Below are 20666 nucleotides of genomic sequence, written 5' to 3'. Positions count from 1 at the left end.
GTGCCTTTTATTCCAAAGTTTGTATCATTAGTGCTCATATGTGATTCCTGAGTAGTGTTAGCTTTTTTCTTTTTATCGTCGTTGGTCACGGGGAACTGCACATCGATATAAATTTGCATACGGAAATACTGTTATCTGGATCAGCTTGATCACACAAGACATGGAAAAACCAATGCCGAGCGTCCACCCGGAGAGCGTGTGTGTTGCGAGGAGGGGAGGGAAGGGGAGACGTGAGGCTTCTATAGCTTGAGCAAGGATTCGCTCTCATGATTGTAGCATAAAAAAAATAAGGGAAACTGTAAGAAGATACCAAGCCTACAAGTGTATAAAAACCTACTTATCTGTTTCCATCTATTATCTCATCTATAAATTTATCTGATCTTTTTTTAAGCTCCCTAATGACTCTCCACAAACGAGCCGATTAATGAGTTCCATTCATGTAGGACTATTTGAAAGTGAACGACTGTCTATTAGCCACATAAGCGCTACGTTACACCTACAAGCTCATTATAATTGACTGTTCTTCCTCACTCTATTATCATTCACTATTTTCCCTGCCGGATGGAGTGAACGAAGCTTTGACTTACGAGTCTCGCTGTAGCTTCCGTGACCTCACCTTTCACCTCCTCGTCTGTAGTGGATGAATTAAGCCTATCACGCGTCCGCATTAGGCCTTGCAGACTCATCTTTCATGCATAAAAACCTACACATCTACTTCCATCTGTTATCCTCATCTGTGAATTTATCTAATTTCCTAATCCCCTCTTCAGAAAATTTACTGCTATAAGCGTCAGTGTTGGGGCCAACACCCTTCATAATGCATATCAATGATTTAGAAAGTGATCCTACGTCAAAAGTAGCGACATTCGCAGATGACACAACGTGACGTGGCAAGGCATCGTGCGATGAAGACTGTAGTAAGATTCAGGAGTACCTTAATAGACTAATGAAATGGCAGATGTCCTGCAACGTACAGAAATGCACAGTTATGCATATTGGTGATGATAATCAAATCTTTAGTACCAGGAGCAGTCAAGAGCTCGATAATGTCAAGCAAGAACAAGACCTGCCACAGATTAACATAAGCAAATCTACAAATGAGCGGTCAGTGTACAGCGGCTGGCAAAAAGGCAAATATGATGTCAGGCTTCACTTCACGAAATACTGATCACAAATCGCCAGCAGCAATCAAGACACTGCGACACTCACTCAGGCCACCAAGAGACTGAAGCGGCCACACTTGTTCTCTCCCACCAAACGAAGGATGAGCTGAGGTTTTGAAATACTGAATGGATCTGTTAAAGTAAATACTGAAGGATTATTGCAAGGAAATCAATCACATGGCAATCACGAGATGTGACACTGTGAGATTAGAAAGAATGTGTGTGTGTGTGTGTGTGTGAGTGTGTGTATGTGTGTGTGTGTGTGTGTGTGTGTGTGTGTGTGTGTGTGTGTGTGTGTGTGTGTGTGTGTGTGTGTGTGTGTGTGTGTGTGTGTGTGTGTGTGCGTGTGTGTGTGTGTGTGTGTGTGTGTGTGTGTGTGTGTGATCAGAACGTGTTCCTGGCCACACCTGGCCACACAACTCAAAGGTTTCAGGTGGGGCTGATGAGGATCACTGCCTCCAGTGTCTCACTCTCTCCTTCCTTTGTATTTAAACACGACTGATACTGATGTTAATGCTAACTGTTCACACTAGTGATGCTGACCATACAAGTAAGATTTAAACAAACAAACAAATAAAAAGATACAGTAAATCCATTAAGGCCCTACTCCTCCTCCCCCCTCCTTCTCCTCCATTCCTTGTTCTTTTCTTGTTCTTGGCGTGAAGGGTGGGGGGGTATGGGTGAGGGGTGTGTGTTGGGGAGGGAGGGTGTGGCATAAAGGAAGGGAAGAAGGGCGTAAAGGCTTCGGACTGGTGTAGTCACGTGAGCACCAGGGGCAGCCTGCTGGAGATGGAGTCACGTGACCACCTCGGGGCTGTGGTCACGTGACCACCCTGGGGATGGGATCACGTGACCACCCCAGGGCTGCGGTCACGTGACCAAATGGGGCTACGGGTTGGGGTATATAAACCCCTCCCCGGGGCACCAACACTTTCCAAACACACTGGCGCAATATCTTTCAGCCACACCCTTTTCCTCTCCATGAGCCAAGTATTGCCCACATAAACCACATCACTGATCTTGTACGCCAACACCTAGCAAACACGCTACCACATAACACTGTACAATTAACACGCCTCGATCCCCAACACCCTCTCATCACACCCATTGAGGAGGAGGATGTCTCCTGGTTGCTCAGGCATACTCCGCGGCGAGCCCGCGGCCCCTCAGGAATCACCTGGCCAATGGTGCGGAGCCTCCCTCCAGAAATTATATCCAGCCTGACAAAAATTTTCAACGCCTGCCTTGCCTCTGGATACTTCCCAAAGGCATTCAAAATTTCCAACATCTCCCTCATTGCCAAGCCCGGTAAAAACTCTCACTTACCAGAAAACTATCGGCCCATAAGCCTCCTAGAGATCCTTGGAAAAACTTCTGAACGTCTAATCAATTTGAGATTGAGAGCGTTGCTGGCGCCACAGCAATTCGGCTTCCGTAGGAACGCCTCAATCGAGGACGCCCTTAATAGCATAGTAGCATACCTAAATTTCAATAAGCCCTACTACAAAACAGCTCTCGTTACTAAACATGTCAAAAAAGCCTTTGACACTGTTTGGCACACTGGATTAAAACACAAAATTTGTAACAACTTCAACCTTCCTCTTTTAACGCAACGTATCTTATGTAGTTTTCTGGAAGAGAGACAGACAAGAATCCGTCACCAGGGCACCTTTTCAACATTTTTTACCCCTCAGGTTGGAGTCCAACAAGGCTCTGTACTCTCCCCCACCCTTTTCAACATGTATACAGCTGACCTGCCCCCCCCAGGCCACAATGACTCGTTAATTATTCAATACGCGGACGATGTAACGCAACTGGCCCATGCCAGGTCGTTAGATCTCCTCACAGAAAAAAATTCAACGGGAACTAACGGTGACTAGCCTATGGGAGATGAAATGGCGAATTCTTTCCCACCCCGAAAAATCTAAAGTCATTTATTTCAACACTAAAAAAAAGTCAGCCCCGCCAAATTTCACTGAACAAAATTGTTCCAAACCCCACCCCAGTTCCCATCAGTAGCAACAGCAAAGTGCTTGGCCTCACCATTGATAATCACCTCAAATTCAAGACCCACATAAAGCAAAGAGCAGCCATAGCCGCCAAGGCCCTGAGGAACCTGGAAAGATTTCGCGACAGCGACACAAAAACAAAACTCCACTTCTACAAAGCTTTCATTCTCCCTCTTCTAACCTACTGCCCTCTTGCCCTCTCTCTTTCTGCTCCCTCTGACCTCTCAAAACTTCAGAGGGTTCAAAATCTAGCAATTCGTTTCGCTCTTGGGACGAAATGGCTCAACTTCCGGACCTCTCTCTCTCTATTCACGAGGAGTCCATCATCCCTCCCCTTAACATAACACTCCACAACAGAACGGAGAAACAACTAAGCTTCTTCTCTGACAGGCACACGATCACATACAACTTCATAACCAACCTCCCCCCAAACTTTCTGTCACCTGCCCCGCACCAACCTCCTTGACCCTCCCACTATGCCTCCTGACCCCATTTTTAAATAATAGACTCCTCCCTTCTCTCTCTTTCACTGTCTCTCTCTCTCCCTACCCTTCTACCACTCATGGTGTCTGAGTGGCATCATTGTCGCACTCTCGTTCACGTGGGCGGGCCCGTGTGCCAACACCCAGTGTTTTTTTCATATTTTTTGTATTATAGCTTTGTATTCATATTTTTGTTTTTATGCATTATTTTTCCGTCTCGCAGCCTAGGTTTTAAGGGGGCACCGGACCACTTCCAGAGAGACGGGGACAGCACGAACCGCACTCCTCCCACTGACGTCACGGCAATGGGGGCCCGGCAGTCGGCATGACGTTCCAGTAGTGGTATCCCCCTTGGCAGTTATGGAACGGCCAATTCTGATGACGGGGACGGTAACCACACCATCCAGTGGAAGCCACTTCAACCCACAGAGGTAGTTGGGTGCAGCAAGTGCTGGGCAGGAAGGTAGTCAAGAGATGGTGGGGCGGGGCCCTGGAAGCATCCATGCAGGAATCCCCATTCACCTCCCACCACCGGCGACTTACCGCGTGCAAACAGATGGCGGTAGGTCTGACTTCCGTTGCGGTTGGGACTCTCTCGAGCCTCTGTCAATACACATCCTGCCGTCACGTCAATCACCATCACAAACCATCCTCACCTTTTTTTCCCTCCACCGTGCATATGACATCACACTTCATTAAATCGACAATTTTTACTTTTATTTTTCTTTAGCAGGTTGGCCTTTGCAGGACGAACCAGACCGAGGCTTCCCCTAAAAAGGACTGAAAGGATCGACACCGCTCTTCTCACCCATCCCATCCACATCACACAATAAAATCTCATATCCCTGTCATCACCAACCCACTCTACTATTATCCGTGGTTCGGATCCCCACGTAAAACTGTAGGTCCCTCCGCTATACGGATGTACTTCTTCCTCTGTCCTTCTTTGGAAACCAGTAAAAAGCACAAAAAAAACACTTTCTACTCTGACTGTCCTTCACTCATTTTTTCTATTGTATCCTGATGGTGCTGGTCCTGGCTAGTCTGGCCCCGAGCTCGTGCAGGGTTCGGCCCCCGGGGCTTGGGTGCGTGGGCGGCGTCCGTGGCTGGGGCTGTGCTGTGCTTGGCTAGCTCGATTGGTGGCGGTCTCTCCCTGCTTCCTCTGACAAGAACCTTGTCTTCCTTGCCCATATATCTTGAGCATATCCCGTCTCCATTAGTACGTCTTCCCTGATAACGTAACCAAAAATTCAAATTGCGCCTGGGTCAGGTCCCAGTGACTTTTCCTCCTGCTACAATTCCGTTCTTATCACCCCGCTATTCTTCCCGCTATCCCCACTTCCCCTTGCCCATCTATTCTCTTTTACTTTGCTTTGCCTTGCTTGGGTCCCGTCAGTCAGACAGACGAGACGGAGACTGAGACTAGAAGATGGAGACTGAGACTAGACGAGACTGAGACTGAGACAAGACAACAAAAATTACCAGTGTGGTAAAGCCCACACACTTTCTTCTCTTACTATCCTTCACCCCATTCTTTTCACCCCATCTTTACCTCTTTCTATCTCCTCTTCTCTACTTCACCCACCCTTTCTCTTAAAACAAAAACAAATCCCGTCAGTCGGTGGTCATGCCTAGAACTGAGTGGATGTCCTTCGAGCGCTGCGCGGCGGTTGCGACCTCGCTCCAGCTCAGGGTGCGCCGCGCACAGCTCAGCGCGGCCTGGGGCGTGCAGGAGTCAGACCCGGCACTGCACGCGCTGGGCGGGGCGTTGCTCTGCACAAGCACCCCGCCTGGCGCGGAGAGCAAAGCTCGGGGCGGGGTGCTGCTCTGCAGGAGCTCTCCGCCTGGCTCGGTGAGCAAGGCTTGGGGCGGGGTGCTGCCCTGCACGAGTCCCCCGACTGGCGCAGTGAGCAATGCTCGGGACAGGGCGCTGCCCTGCATGAGACCCCAGCCTGTCGCGGTGAACAAGGCTCAGGAAGGGGCGCTGCCCTGCACGAGCCTCTCCCGCCAGGTGCGGGCAGCTATGCTCTTGCCGGCGCGGGCACGGCTCCTGTTGGGGGCACCACGAGGCCTCACCTCGGGGAAGTGCCTCGGCGAGCAGGAAGCGAAGCACCCATGGCAGGATTCGACAATGCCACTCCTGCCGCCCCTGCCACTGAGGCACAGGTGACGTCCGGCTTCCTCCAGAGAGGCGTGGCACCACTGAAGACCAAGGGAAGGTCCACGGGGAAGTGTCGCCCCAGCGTCAAGGGGCCCTCCCCCGTGGTGCTGTGGGCGTGGGCGGCGCTGCTGCTGCTGCTGGCGTGGCTCGCGTCCCTGGAGGACAAGGCGGCGGCCTTGATGTAGGCTGTCCTGCAGACCGTGGTGTGCCTGGCAGGGGTCCTGCCCACAGCCTGCAGGATGTGCACGAGGCACTGCGGCAGGAGAAGGAGGCCCAAGAAGGCGAGATCGACTTCCTAGGCCGCCGCATCCCCTTCCTGAGGGAGGAGGAGATGCGCGCCATGGACGCCGGCTCCTTCCTGGGGCGCGGCGGCAACGGCTGCGTGCGGCGTCTGCTGTACGGGGGCGTGCACGCCGTCAGGAAGAAGTTCGTGCACGAGGACGTACTGCTGCCGATGATGCGGGAGGCGCGGCTCATGCTGAAGCTGCGCGGGACCGGGGGGGGTGCCGCGCCCCCTGGCTCTGGGCTTCGACCCCCCAACCATCATCATCCAGGAGTTTGTCGGCGAGCCCTTCGACAAATTCCTGCGGCAGTGCTCCGTGCAGGGTGTGCTGCGCTCCCTGGGCCTGCTGTGCCGCCGCCTGGGGGAGGTGCACGCCAGGGGCGTGGTGCACAACGACCTCAAGACTGACAACATCACAGTCTCGGGCGGAGTGCACCGCCCCGTGCTGCACGTCATCGACCTGGGGTGGGCGTGCCGCACGGGGCGTGTCGCCGGGGACTTCACCCTGAAGATGGGCGAGGGTTTCCCCCCAAGGGAAGGGTTCGGCAATGAGTGCCCCTGGATGGCGCCAGAGGTGAGGGCGCGGCGGCCCGTGTTCCCCTCGGGGGGCGTGTTCAGCCTGGGCTTCCTGCTGCAGGGCCTCGCGGGGGACTGCGTCCAGCCCTGGCTGGCGGTGCCTCTGTGGCGGCCGGGGCAATGCTGCACCCGCGAGGACCCGAGCTGCCGCCCCTCCCTCCACGAGGTGGCGCTGGCCATCACAGCGCTGCTGGGGGAGCTGCTTCAGTGCCAGCTTCAGGAGGCCTTCCACCTGGTGGCGCGGCGGTGAGGTACAGTGCCACAGGACACTCACTGCCTTTGTGGAGCAGGCTGCCTAACCCTCGCTGCCTGCGTCCCTCTGCCGCATGCCCTGGCGGTGCCTCGTACCCTGTCTGCAGGCCACGGCCAGGTCCCGACAGTTGAGTTGAGTTGCTGGTTGCGGCACTCTCTGATGCGTCCCTCCTCACTGTCTGGGTATTTTGTTTCCTTCTTTCTCTTTCCTCTTCTTTTCTTATATTTTCCAAAGTTTATTTTGTTATTTTCTTACTATACAATATTTATTTTCGAACAATTATGTCCCTATAATGTCTTCTCTATATGGCTGTTGCAATCTTACACTTTTCCTTGATTCCTCCTGGTATTCTGAGCGAGCAACAGAAAATATCTCAGAACTTCATATCCTACCCCGCACTCGTCACACGTCGTTGCTTCATTATGAAATCTGTTTCTTTCATTCAGTCTTAGGGTGTTTGTCCTGTTCAGCGTTTTAATTTTTCTTCTATTTATTTTTTTAATAGAGTAAAAATTGTTGTTGTAATAACAGATAACCAGCACGGTTTTTATTGGAACAGATCATGCCTAAGTGATTAGATTTCCTTAATGATGTATACGCGAAATGGAATGTCTGGGTATCGTATGATGTAATTTACTTCACAAAAGGCTGATCTCAACATTGCGATCTCGTGGAACAGGAGAACGTTCATGTGTGTGGTAAAGGACTGGCTCTCAGACCGTGAACAACGAGGGGTTTTAATTGGAGAAACATCAAATTGACCATAACTATAAATCAATCACCAGCCACTACGTAGCTACGCCCTTACTCTCACGCCCGCAGAAGGGGCAAGCTTCGGCCGTTTCTCTGAGGTAAACTATTATTACTTTATACTACTGATAGCTGACTACCACTACTTATGTTATTATACTATTATAATAGCAACAACTACAACTAGTGCTTGTTACTACTACTACTATTACTACTACTACTATTACTACTACTACTACTACTAACTACTACGACTACATGTTCTAACATGCGTCATCATTATTATACCATTTTATTTCTCATCCTTCTTCTGGTCACCACCACCACCACCACCACAACCAAGGGATCACTATAATAAAAATGAAACAACTCGACTCATTAATTTTTTCAACTTTTCTATATTTTTTTTTATGTAGTGAGGAAAAATTGCAATATTAATAATAATACACAAGACACCCAGGATGATTGATTGCTACTTGTTTAATGAATGAGAGGAAAAAATAATAATGAATGATGAATAATAGAAAAAAAAGTGTATAAAGGTTTCTGTCCCCCACGTGGCTGCCAGCGTCCACCTGTCTGTCTGTTTGTCTGTACGTCTGTCTCGCCTGTCACTACGTAACTGTACATTATGCAACGCTATTCATTACGCTAAACTGCACTGTTGACATTTTTGCATTACGATACAAAAAAGGTAATACGTAATCTTGAGCAAAACATTACATTTCGTCGGTCGCCGCTAAAATACTGATATTCATTATGACTGGTGGGGAAGGCGGCGAGGCTTTAAAAATATTACCTTCGTCTATCCTTGAAAAAAAAAAAAAGCATAGAATTTTGAATCACACATGCTAAAAACAGTCTTGAAAAATGCTACCATAAGAAAAATCGAAATGCACCGTAAATAGAAGAGAGAAAAAAAAAAAGAAAAGAAAAACTATGAAAGTAAAAATTCACAAAATATATGCATAGTCATGAAAACAAGTGATAATGATGGAGGAGAGAGAGAGAGAGAGAGAGAGAGAGAGAGAGAGAGAGAGAGAGAGAGAGAGAGAGAGAGAGAGAGAGAGAGAGAGAGAGAGAGAGAAGATAGGTATTGGAAAAAAGATGTAGACATACCCATAATAACAATACACATCCTTTTCATAATTCCTGATAAAGACAAAAATAAAATGCATATAAAAAAAATACATAAACAGATACTTTACATTTTTTAATAGCGAGAAATCAATACTGGTTATTATGTCAAGTATTTGTTATGATATGAATACGCAGTGATTTTTTATATTATTCTCTGACTATCGTACATAAAATAAATAAACAAATAAAACAAAAGGTGGAAGCCGTCCATCACCAAAAAGGAGACAAGGAGGAAGAGAAGAGAAGAGAACACGAGGAAAGGAAGAAAGGAAAGAAGGAAGCAAGCGAAAATTAAATATTAAAACAGGCACAAGAAGATTCAACAAGGAAGGAAAGATGGGTGGGGGAGAGGGGGTAGAGGAAAAGAGAAGTAAGGAGGAAAGGAAGGAAAGAAGGAGAATGAAGGAAAAGGCAAGTAAGATAGCAAGGAAGGAAAGGAAGTGGGTAAAGGAAGAGAAAGTCAAGAAGGAAAGGGGGTGGAAGTGAGCGGAAATCAGATACAAAAATGTCGCATGAAGATACAATAAAGGAAGTTTGTATTACCGCACATCATGAACACAATGCAACAACAACAACAACATCGTTCCACTCATTATAATAATAAGTCTTGTTCTTCTTCACCTTGCTTTCTCCGTCGCTTTTTTTTTTATATATATATATTTTTTCTTCTTTACAAACTACTACGAACTCATAAAGCAACTTACTATTATTATTAATATTATCATTATTATTATTCCTATTATTATTATTATTATTATTATTATCATTATCATTAATTTACAAGTGTATAAATCAAGTATATCACCGAGGCAGACTGTGACAGTGTGTGATGGAAGAAGAGGAAGAGGAAGAAGAGAACAATTTTTTTTTTCATACCTATCATGATCAATCGCTCCACCATCAACCCTGCGAAGTACAATATTAAAGAAAAGGACAATTCTATGCGAGAAAAATATCTCAGAGGAAAACGAGCGTATTTTTTTTCTGAATGTTTAGTTTAATAAAAAGAAAATCCCAAGCGATATCAGTGAGTAAATAGAACTTTTCTGAATATAATAAAAGTTTTTTCTCTTTCGTTTTCTTTTTGTCGTTAGGAACTTGACTATTGTGACATAAAATATAAATAAACAAACAATAATTTCAAACTGTAACAACAATTACTTTTCCTAACAGTTACAGAACAAATCAATAGATAAAATAAAAAGAAGAACGCTGGATATACTCGTACATAAACAAACTAAAGCGGGAGGGAAACAAAATTAACTCACCATGACATTAGACAACTAAACAAACAGATACATCAACTTTAAACAAGGAAAAAATAATTACTACTTTTTAAAAACTGTATATATGTAATTTCTTTAGTCACGAGTTACCTATTGTATTGCACTGCTCAGGAGAGAGAGAGAGAGAGAGAGAGAGAGAGAGAGAGAGAGAGAGAGAGAGAGAGAGAGAGAGAGAGAGAGAGAGAGAGAGAGAGAGAGAGAGAGAGAGAGAGAGAGAATCAGATGAAGTACATATGTATGGAAGAAGAAGAACAAGAATATGGTTTACTGTATCACATGGAAACGAATGATTTAGTATAATACATGATTCTCTTCCCCATCACACACACGGCGACCTGCGAGACGGTGCTGCCCCTCGTAGTGGTGGTGGTGGTGGTGGTGGTGGTATAGGGGCGAGTGACAAGATGAGAGACTGGAGGAAGGTGAAAGGTAAGGGAGATGAGAGGAGAAGAGAGAGGTTGGAAGATGGTAGGGGTAAAGGAAAGAAAGGGAAAAGGGAGGCTGTGACAAAAGAATGGGAATATGGAAGGGAAATGAAGGGGAAGGAAAAGAGAAGGGAGAGGGAAGGGAATGGAGTAAGCAGAGAAGGAAAGGGAAAAGGGAGAAAGGAACAAGGAATGGGAATTTGGAAGGGAGATGAACGGGAAGGAAGAGAGGAGGGAGAGAGGGAATGAACAAGAAAGGGTAGGGAATGAGGAAATAAACTTTTTTTTTCTTTTCTAGTGAAGATGAAAAACTAGTCCCTTTACTTATGAGAACATAACTGTAACATCTTCCCTCCACACGCACACACACACACACACACACACGAAGCAGCCACGTCAGCAGCACAGGTCACGCTCCCACCACACGTTCGTTTCTCTCTACAAAAATACTCCTACTCTCAATAGTGTCGAACCCCCGCCACTGCTCCGAGACAGCCAGCGAGGCGCGGCGCACACCAGGCGGGAGGCGGCGAGTTGATCTCATTCTCCCCTACAGTTTCCCCACGATGTGAAGGAGTTATTGACTGGCTGCGTCATGAGCCTTGGGGTAACTTATACATAGCTTGTTTTGGAGGAGGAGGAGGAGGAGGAGGAGGGGCGATTCAAGTAAACAAGATCACTAGTAATAGTAGTAGTATAATATGTAGTTCCATCTTCATCTACAGATCTTTATTTATGTGAAGATTAGTTTAGATCATAAAAGAAATTACAGCTTTTTTAACCTCATTTCCTCCTCAGATGCGTCTGCCTGCCTGCCTGTGTGCCGCGTCTCACATCCAGCCCCCTACAGTGTCATGGGCTTTCCTCCCTGTCACGCTTCACGTCTTAGAAAAGTTAAAATTCAATACTCGATTAAGTACTATCACATGCAAGACTGCGCCGCGCCGCCCCGCCACCACGACGGGGGCCGCGGCGCCGCCACACTGCCTGATCCAGGGCTCTTGCACTCACGCTATGTACAGCACAGCCACAGCGCCGCCACTCGCCACGAACACGTTTTTGCAAGGCGGCGCTGCGTCTGCCAAGGAACGCAATACATGAACAGGAAAAAAAATGCACAAACTTTACAATTTAATACACAAACGAAAAATATGAAAAGTTTACATTTCAACATGGAAGAAAAAAAAAGTATCGTAAGATTATATAATTTAACACATGGTTGTAAAAAAAAAAAAATAGTACAGCTTACAGTCTCCAAAAGTTTTAGTTACAGCTTATGAACTTGTTTCTAAATTAATGCCTGAAATATTTCTTTTTTTATGGGTGGACATGTTTCATACCTGTAACACGATAACACTTGTAATCCTGTGTGGTGCAAAGATATTTTTCGACACACACACAAACACACACACTGATGTCGGCCATCCCAGTTATACAAAAAAGCTAATCGTGTCTCATTCTCCTGCAGACACGAGCAGATTGATGTTCACATTCCTCCGCATCAATAAACACGTCAAACAGATGGTAGATAAACGAACACCCAGAATCATATGCGTTGACTGAACTGTATGCGTTGACTGAACTGAATCACAAAACCATCAATACACGCCACAAAAGCGTTCCTTCACATAAAAAAAAAAACTATCCTACATAAAAAAGGACGTATTATTCAAAAAGAATCTATCAAAAAACACCCTAATAATAGTAGTAGTAGTAATAGTCTGTCTTGCCTTACAGTATAACGTCTCACAGTGATGCGCAACAGTGCCTCCCTCTCCCCGCAGTCTTCTATGCAGTACCACAAGATGACGGAGGAGAGACCAGCAACCTTGCCTATGTTATGTTAGGTTATGTACAGCAGCTACACGTACGCGAGGGGGTTGACGTGCCGGATTCACTCCCTCACTCATTCTTACACAGACAAACAGACAGACAGACACGCCACGCCACCATGCCTCGCTACGGGACACACACGACGGACTAGCACAGGTTGAGCCGAGGAGGAACCAGCCTTGCAGCGAGTCTTTTTAATGGGGAAAATATGTAATTTCTATAGTTTCGCTTAACATTAGCCGACCCGGAGCCGCCCCGCAGCCGCCGCCACTCTGGGCAAGGCAACACGACCAAGGCACACGAATTATGTAAGGAATTTCGACACAGAGAACGCGAATGAACGAACGTTTTCTGTTAATACATCGCACTGATAGGAGACTGAGATGTAGCGCCGTAACAACGAAGCCAGGTGGGGTTACAAGAGTGCTACCGAGCTATCGAACCCATGACACTGAAGCCGTGAGTCGAGCTCTGCACCACGTAGCCAATCTACTCCCGCGGTGATAGTAATTGGCAGACACTGGCGAGGGGGGAAGTCCTGTGCCGCCTACCTAAAGAACCCTGCCAGGATTAAGATTTGGTCACGAAGTTACTGTTTTTGAGCAAGAATTTAACAATTTTTTTTTTTATGGTTCTTTTGCCTGCCATTCACACTGACACGCCGCGCCACTGTGGGTCTTCACCTGCTGCCCTCTGGTGGTTGTACACAGACACAATGAATCGACTATTTGGATTTCGAAAAAAAAAAAAAAGTAAAAAAAATAATCGAGTGAAAAGCACGCGTCAAGAGGGAGGATTTAATGAGTGGTTAGTGTGAATGCATATATATGTACCGCACGCGTGTGGCGGCGACCTGACACACGACTCACTTGCGCCTTGCCCACTCTCCTTAAAACACTCGCCATCACACATCACTCGCCACGCGCCTCACCAGACAAACGATTGAGCACTTGTATGGCTGCAAGGGATGGAAAAATGAACCTAAAGACATAGATCCTCAAGCGAACGTTCGCCAGCGTCACGACAAAGGGAAGGAGAAGCGAAACATGAGCATCGACTGACTGACTGACTGAATGAATAACTGACTGACTGGTTATCTTCGCCGCAACATGATTCTCACTAGAGCCTGTTCACACTAGTCGAGACAGGACGCCGGAACGTTCGAGAATACAGGAACAGGACCGTGTGGCGCTGTGCTGGGCGACGCGAGTTATGGCACAAAGATACGCTTCATGGGACAACACATCAGCGCTACAGTGTACATAAAAAAGTCGTAATGAAAAATTATTCACAGCTTTGCTCGGAGAATTAACTGTATGTACACATTTACCCTGGATCTCACTGCTAGAATAAGATAATTTACACCAGAGAGAGAGAGAGAGAGAGAGAGAGAGAGAGAGAGAGAGAGAATCAAGGCGTAATGTAACGGATGGCATCAACATACAAGTAACTGAGGAACACCCTTGTATCAGCAAACAGCCCTAAAGGGACACCAGAACACCACCACTGTCTCACCTCAACACCGCCACAACACCAATACTCCACACGCCCCTGGCAGGCATGCTCTCTTCAGCTCACGCCTCTGACATCACCATTACAACTGACAACTGTACAAACATAGAAGTGACGGACGGTTATCAAGTTAATTTGAGTGTAAGTTCATGTCACATTTTCTTTTGGACTTTCTTCAGAGGACTAAGCTTGTATAGTTTTTAGTGTTTTTCTTTTCTTCACGTGCATTTATGCTTTATTTTTTATTTTACTTCTTATTCATTATTTTTTTATATATGATAATGATGCGCCTGAAGGCTTCATAGAAACATTAATTTGGCAAAGAAAAGGAGCCCGTTAACTTTATCCGCGGCTGGTGAATTTTCTCTTCCTCCTTCCTAACCTTGCCAGCAGTACATTCAAGCTTGCTGTCTGGATATCCTATGCCACACAACAATATGTTTAGTCACCATATTATTCCATCATTACACTTAAAAACCAACCTAACATCTCATTCCTCTCCCATTCTTCACTTCCCTGCCTTTTCTTTTATATATATATTTTCTTGCAGTACTTTCCACCGTGGTTAAGAGGTTATGTATAGTCTTATGGATCATGAATGGCTGCTAACTGCCTACCTAGCCTCTACAGAAATGGTTAAATGGTTACGTACATACTACACACCTATGTACGATAGTTTAATAAAAAAAAAAGTATAAAGTTCTATGCAAAAATTCCTCTTTGTATGTTTATATTTGCAAGTATAATGTAGGCTACACACGTACTGCAAAAAAAAAATCCCATGTATATATGTATGTAAGTACGTGGTTGATGAAAAGCTACATGGCAACACCTAAAAGTGAAAAAAAGGAGAAAAAATGGCGGAATACTGACATTAAAAGACTGCTGAGAATACCTGTACCGTAAAATCCGCGGCTGTACACTGCACTATTATCGTACATTAAAACAAAAATATGCTATTGTTTCCTGTAGCTAAGTTAAATACTCGTACATCAAAATCTCATTCTACGACAAATTAACCCTTAATAATACCTCGGCAGGTGTAAATAGGAAGCTATAGAAAAGATGAAAAAGTTACAAAAATTCACCATAAAAACTTCAGGATGGTTAAAATACTTTGCAGGTAAAGTCCATACAGGTTAATTAAAGGCTCAGCTAATTATGCCCACGTGTTCAATTAGGATGTTCCCATTATTCCTATATAGTAGATCTTTCCCTCTACAGGTGTTAGTATGTTATATGAAAGAATTACTACCAGTTTTTTGAGATTCCGTGGAAGTTTATAATGCATGTTTCCTTGAGAGAGAGAGAGAGAGAGAGAGAGAGAGAGAGAGAGAGAGAGAGAGAGAGAGAGAGAGAGAGAGAGAGAGAGAGAGAGAGAGAGAGAGAGAGAGAGAGAGAGAGAGAGAGAGAGAGAGAGAGAGAGAGACCCATGGTACACAGCTCCTCAAATCTGAAATCCGAAAAAAAATATCAGAACCAAGAAACTTCGAAAACTGGACAAAAGAAAGGGCAAGTACATGTTAATAAAAGACATCACGTTTTTTCTTATGCCTTCTAAATTTGCTGCCGTTTTGTGGAATGACGATAACAACAATAACAACAGAGAGAGAGAGAGAGAGAGAGAGAGAGAGAGAGAGAGAGAGAGAGAGAGAGAGAGAGAGAGAGAGAGAGAGAGAGAGAGAGAGAGAGAGAGAGAGAGAGAGAGAGAGAGAGAGAGATAATTATGTACACGCCTATGTACAAAATATTATTACAACACGAACAAATAAGAAAAAATATAGAATCGCTTTTTATTGTTGTTTTTTTCTTTTTAAGTTGAATATAAAACATCTTTACAGTAAATTCAGTTACACTTCATTCAGTGCCTGGTAAACGAGAATTTAGACGTCATTTTTACAAGTCTGAATCCACTACCATCATCCTCTTTTAGTTATAGATGGTGAAGTGTTATCTTTCGCACTGGATCACTTAAAATGGAGTGATGGAAGAACACGGGTCAGTGAGGTGTCTTCTCATTGGTTACCACTGTGATGAAGGAAAACAGAACGTGATGCCAATAAATTCTCCCCACTGATTGGTTGGTTACTTCTGTGTTGGATGTCGGACTGAAAGTGGTGTTGTCATTACATATGTGGTATCTGAATATTATGTCAAATTGGATTATATTTCTAGTAACTTACATTCTGGTCTTATTCATTCTAGTTTCTCTTCTTATGCCCCAGCTGGATTAATACCAAGATCAATCGTATCCTTGCCTTACAAAAGAACCTTACTTTACAAAGATCTCTCATTACTCACTTTTCAAACTAAAAAAGAAATTTGACTTGATACAATTTAGCTTTGATTCGAGTTGGCAGAATGACACCAGTTGAGCCTCAATTCCTGAAGGCTTTACCGGAAGATCTCAGCTTTTGACACGAACCTTTGACTTGTAAAGAAAAATACAAAAAGGAATTAAAACATATCAAACATTGACAGTTAAGTCTTTGTAAAACTGCTTTGTAATACCTCAAAGAGAAATCTTACACGGGAGCCATAAATAAAAACATGGCTTCTGTAGTAATAAAAATAAATAAATAAAATAAGACTGAGCACGCCACTATGCTACTATGTATTGTTATTATCATTACTATTATTCATTCAACTTATGCAGTAGTCATACACTATTTATGTGGTAGTATCTAATGCACACCAGACCAGGCATTGCTAGTGCAGTGGTAGTATTATAAAAGTTGAAAAAAAAAAACAAAAAAAAAACCTCTTACAACTGACAGAGAGCGACAGAGTTTACTAACCTACTACCTCTCCTTCTGTCCGATACTGGAGGTCCTGCAGGTGGGGGGAGGGGATCAGGGGGATGAGGGAGAGAAATAACCTACCTAATACTGCATCATTCTGTATGTTTACGTATGTTTATATATATAATGCTTCGGTGTTACTTGTGTTACTTCCCCTACTGTTACTAAACTAGTCTTTTTAGCCCTGTGTTATTTTAGAAAACTATGTACGTATGCAACTATGAACTGGGGGCTGCTGGCAAATCACAATGCTGGTTTACTACTATTAGTTTTGTCATTATTCTGAAAACTAAACACCCAAAGAAAATGAGGAAAATGAAAGCGTGGAAAATGATACAAAGAAAAGCAATGCAGATGCATATATGAGAGAAGAAACAAAACATTTGCAAACTTTCTTAACATTTACGCCTCTGCATGAAAAAAAGAGACTAATAATAACAATAATAATAAAATAATAATAGTAATAACCATAACAAACAACAATGACAACTGACAGAGGCTGGTAATGAATGCACAGCGCTAATGTTTTCAAGACACCACCATCAGCACTACTATTGCTATTCCTGCATTGTGCCGTGGGGACGTTTGGTACAGAGCAAGAAGGAGGCTGGCCCGAGGTCTAGGAGGCAGCGTCACTGTGCTGTCTGAGCCATGAAGAGCTGGATTTGTACAGTTGAGGCCAAAAGTCAAGTCACTACTAACACCTACTTCTGTACATTCCATATCCCTTCAATTCAAGTCAAGTTAAGGTTGATGGGGAACACAAAGCACAGTGGAGGTAATAGTACTTGATTTCTGTCCCCGATTGTACTGCTTAGCTTGTATATGTATAAAACTTGCACAAGTATGTACACTTTCATCACAAGACGCAGAGCAACAGGAGGGAGGGACGGTGTACTGATGTTGGTGAGCTGTGATGGCCCTGCTGAGAGAGAGAGAGAGAGAGAGAGAGAGAGAGAGAGAGAGAGAGAGAGAGAGAGAGAGAGAGAGAGAGAGAGAGAGAGAGAGAGAGAGAGAGAGAGAGAGAGAGAGAGAGAGAGAGAGAGAGAGAGAGAGAGAGAGAGAGAGAGAGAGAGAGAGAGAGAGAGAGAGAGAGAGAGAGAGAGAGAGAGAGAGAGAGAGAGAGAGAAATAAGGTCCATCAGTCTCACAAAATCTATCCCAGAAACAGAACACAACCAGTTCCTTCAAAATCCAGAAAAATAACCACGAACCTCAGCAAGGGCGGCCACCAACGTCACCACCGACTAACCACACAACACAGAGACCATTACAACTTCCCTTCTATCAACCACTGACATAGCTCCTCACTCTTTGACAGATAAGGACATTCTGTAGCTACACTTGGATGTATCTCTCCTCTGGCTAACTGTGCCAGTATAGCAAAGTAGTATCATGTCATGGCCTATCCTTGTTCCTGCAGCAGCTTATATGATCTTAACAAAAGCTGTGAGATGTGTACACACACACACACACACACATGCACACACATGAAGGGGCTTCCTATGAAAAAATATATGGAACACACACACACACACACACACACACACACACACACACACACACACACACACACACACACACACACACACACACACACACACACACACACACACACACACACATCCCTCCCCTGTCACACATACACACTCCCTCACACACACAGGCATACACATACACAAGAAAAATAGATGTTAGTATTATCTGTACAATCTTGACGCAGCGGGAGCACCTTGTCGGCACAGGAGGGTGGGGGGGAAGAGGGGCTTGCATGCTCTCACCTGATGCCCTCACACACCTGCCTGTCTTAGGTGAGGCTCAGACACAGCCCACCTCACTTCCCGCTCCCTGTGAGGCCACCCCGTGCCCATTGGTGCGGTCTGGGGCGCCTCCTCTCCTCCACCAACAGTGTGCTCCATGGAGTATTATTTTCTTCAGAATTTACATACACATTCAGGACATGTGGGTCAGAGCCGGTGCTGGAGGCTCAGGGCAGGTTTTGAGGCTTGGGGCGTCACCCAGGTGGACCCCTGGTGCCACCCGAGGCATCCGAGTGGTGAGGTTGGGTGCTGGATGGCTGTGTGGCACCCTAGTGTCCCCAGGGGCGGTGTGTGGCACCCAGATGGCATGCGTGACACAGAGCAACAAAGAGCAAAGGAAAATGATCATCAAACAGCAATGAAATTGCGAGAAATACTACGCACTATCTCTCGCTGGTTATTTGGCACTGGGGAGGGCCAGCGTTTGGCTAACAGTGTTTCTATGTATAATTATGTACACCGCCAGACACACACAAATGCACACGTGTACACCTGCCCCGCCACACTAGAGTGCGTTGGAGGTGGCGTGTGGTGGCGGGGCCGGCGGGGCAGTGGCCGAAGAGGGTGTGGGGCCAGGAGGGGCTAGGGGTGTGTCTAGTCAATCACCTCCATCCTGAACTTGCCGCCCTGCACCGTGAGGCCATTGTCATCGTCCTCATCCTCGCCACCGGGGGAGTCATGGTACTCCTCAAGCTGTGGGGAGAGGGAGGCATCAGTACACCCATGGACACAACCACACAACACCACACTCTGATATATGGGTAACACATGTATAAAAGTATCATCAACAAGAGTAAATATTGTACAAAATAATAATGCATACATACATATAAAAAAAAGCATCAACAATAACTGAAAAACAATAATAATGGTGCATAACAACAGTAATAATAATAAGAATCATAACAGCACTACAAAACCCTATATATATAAATAAACAATCACAAACATCTCAGATACACCCCCACCAAGCAACTCAAATAGGTTCGCTCTACACCCTCTGCTCGGGCCTACACTGGGCTGAGTCAGTACACTCCACAACCAATCAGCTGCTTCCATCTACATGTCCACAGCAGCAGCAGCAGTGGACAAAGCAAAGAAGCAGCAACAGCCAAAATTTATAATGATGGAGCGTACTGCATTGTCACTGTAACCTTACTGAGATGCGAGGCTTGATTGGGTGAGAGAAACATTCCTCTTACTATGAACTAAGGCGGGGTGTGAGAATGCACTGTGAAAGGCTGGGAAAGGTTGAGTGATGTGAATAATGTACTGTCACTATGAAATAAGGGGAGTGTGAGAATGCATTGTGAAAAGCTGGGAACAGTTAAGTAAGGTAAGTGATGTACCATCACTATGAACTAAGGGGAGTGTAAGAATGCCCTGTGAGAGGCTGGGAATGGTTGAATAATGTGAAGTACTGTCACTACCTTACTGGGGCAAAGGACCGGAAGACAAAGGGCGTCAAGAAGTGAAGCTATCCTGATCAAAATTAGAGTAAGGGAGTGAGTATGTATATGCTGTGAAAGAATGAATGTAAAATGACTGGGCTTTGACTAATGTAATTCTAACAGAGCACTGCACTTGATGAGTAACAGTAGTGAGTAAGGGAGTAAGTAATAAGTATATGCTGTGAAAAACTGACTGTAAAATGGCTGGGCTTTGAGTGATGTAATTCTGACACAGCACTGCACTTGATTAGTTATAATGCTTGTGTCTCACTAACAACACAATGGTATGCACTGCATTTTTGTTTTTTGTATCTCTGTATTCTGGAAATGACAATATGTATTTATAGATCTTAGTCAAATTCGCAGTCTGACTTGTTAATTTCTAAGGCTATTACTGTGAAGGACATGAAAATATTTCGAGGAACTGAGTCATAATACACTAATACCACTCTTGTACTCGTAATCTATCAACACTTTGCCCTACAATACCGGCAACACAGCAACACACATAATGCCAACACCTTACAATACTGACACTACTTTTTGGGGGGTCATTGTCAAGTCAAGTCAGTGTAATAGTACTGCTGGCATTAGTACATCCAATACATCTGGTTTGGTTAGGATGAGGAAGCATACAGGAGCCCAAAAACCACAAATGTGTTGCAAGCTACACCAGTGGTACCTCTGTGTGGCCCGGGTGTTGCTAATCATTGGACTCAAAC

At 45.1% G+C, this 20666-nt stretch overlaps 1 protein-coding gene across 1 annotated transcript in view; it reads right to left on the bottom strand.

Moving 5' to 3' along the window:
* Positions 1-8678: 8678 nt before the first annotated feature.
* The window catches only part of LOC135104883 (sodium- and chloride-dependent transporter XTRP3A-like), a 110940-nt gene continuing 98952 nt past the window's right edge, over positions 8679-20666 (bottom strand). Inside the window, 1 exon segment of the mRNA XM_064012607.1 lies at positions 8679-19186. Coding sequence (XP_063868677.1) covers positions 19088-19186 — 99 coding nt within the window. The 3' untranslated portion in view covers positions 8679-19087.

Source organism: Scylla paramamosain, chromosome 11 (assembly GCF_035594125.1).
Source record: "Scylla paramamosain isolate STU-SP2022 chromosome 11, ASM3559412v1, whole genome shotgun sequence".
NCBI lineage: Eukaryota > Metazoa > Arthropoda > Malacostraca > Decapoda > Portunidae > Scylla > Scylla paramamosain.
This window is presented reverse-complemented; position numbering and strand designations above follow the sequence as displayed.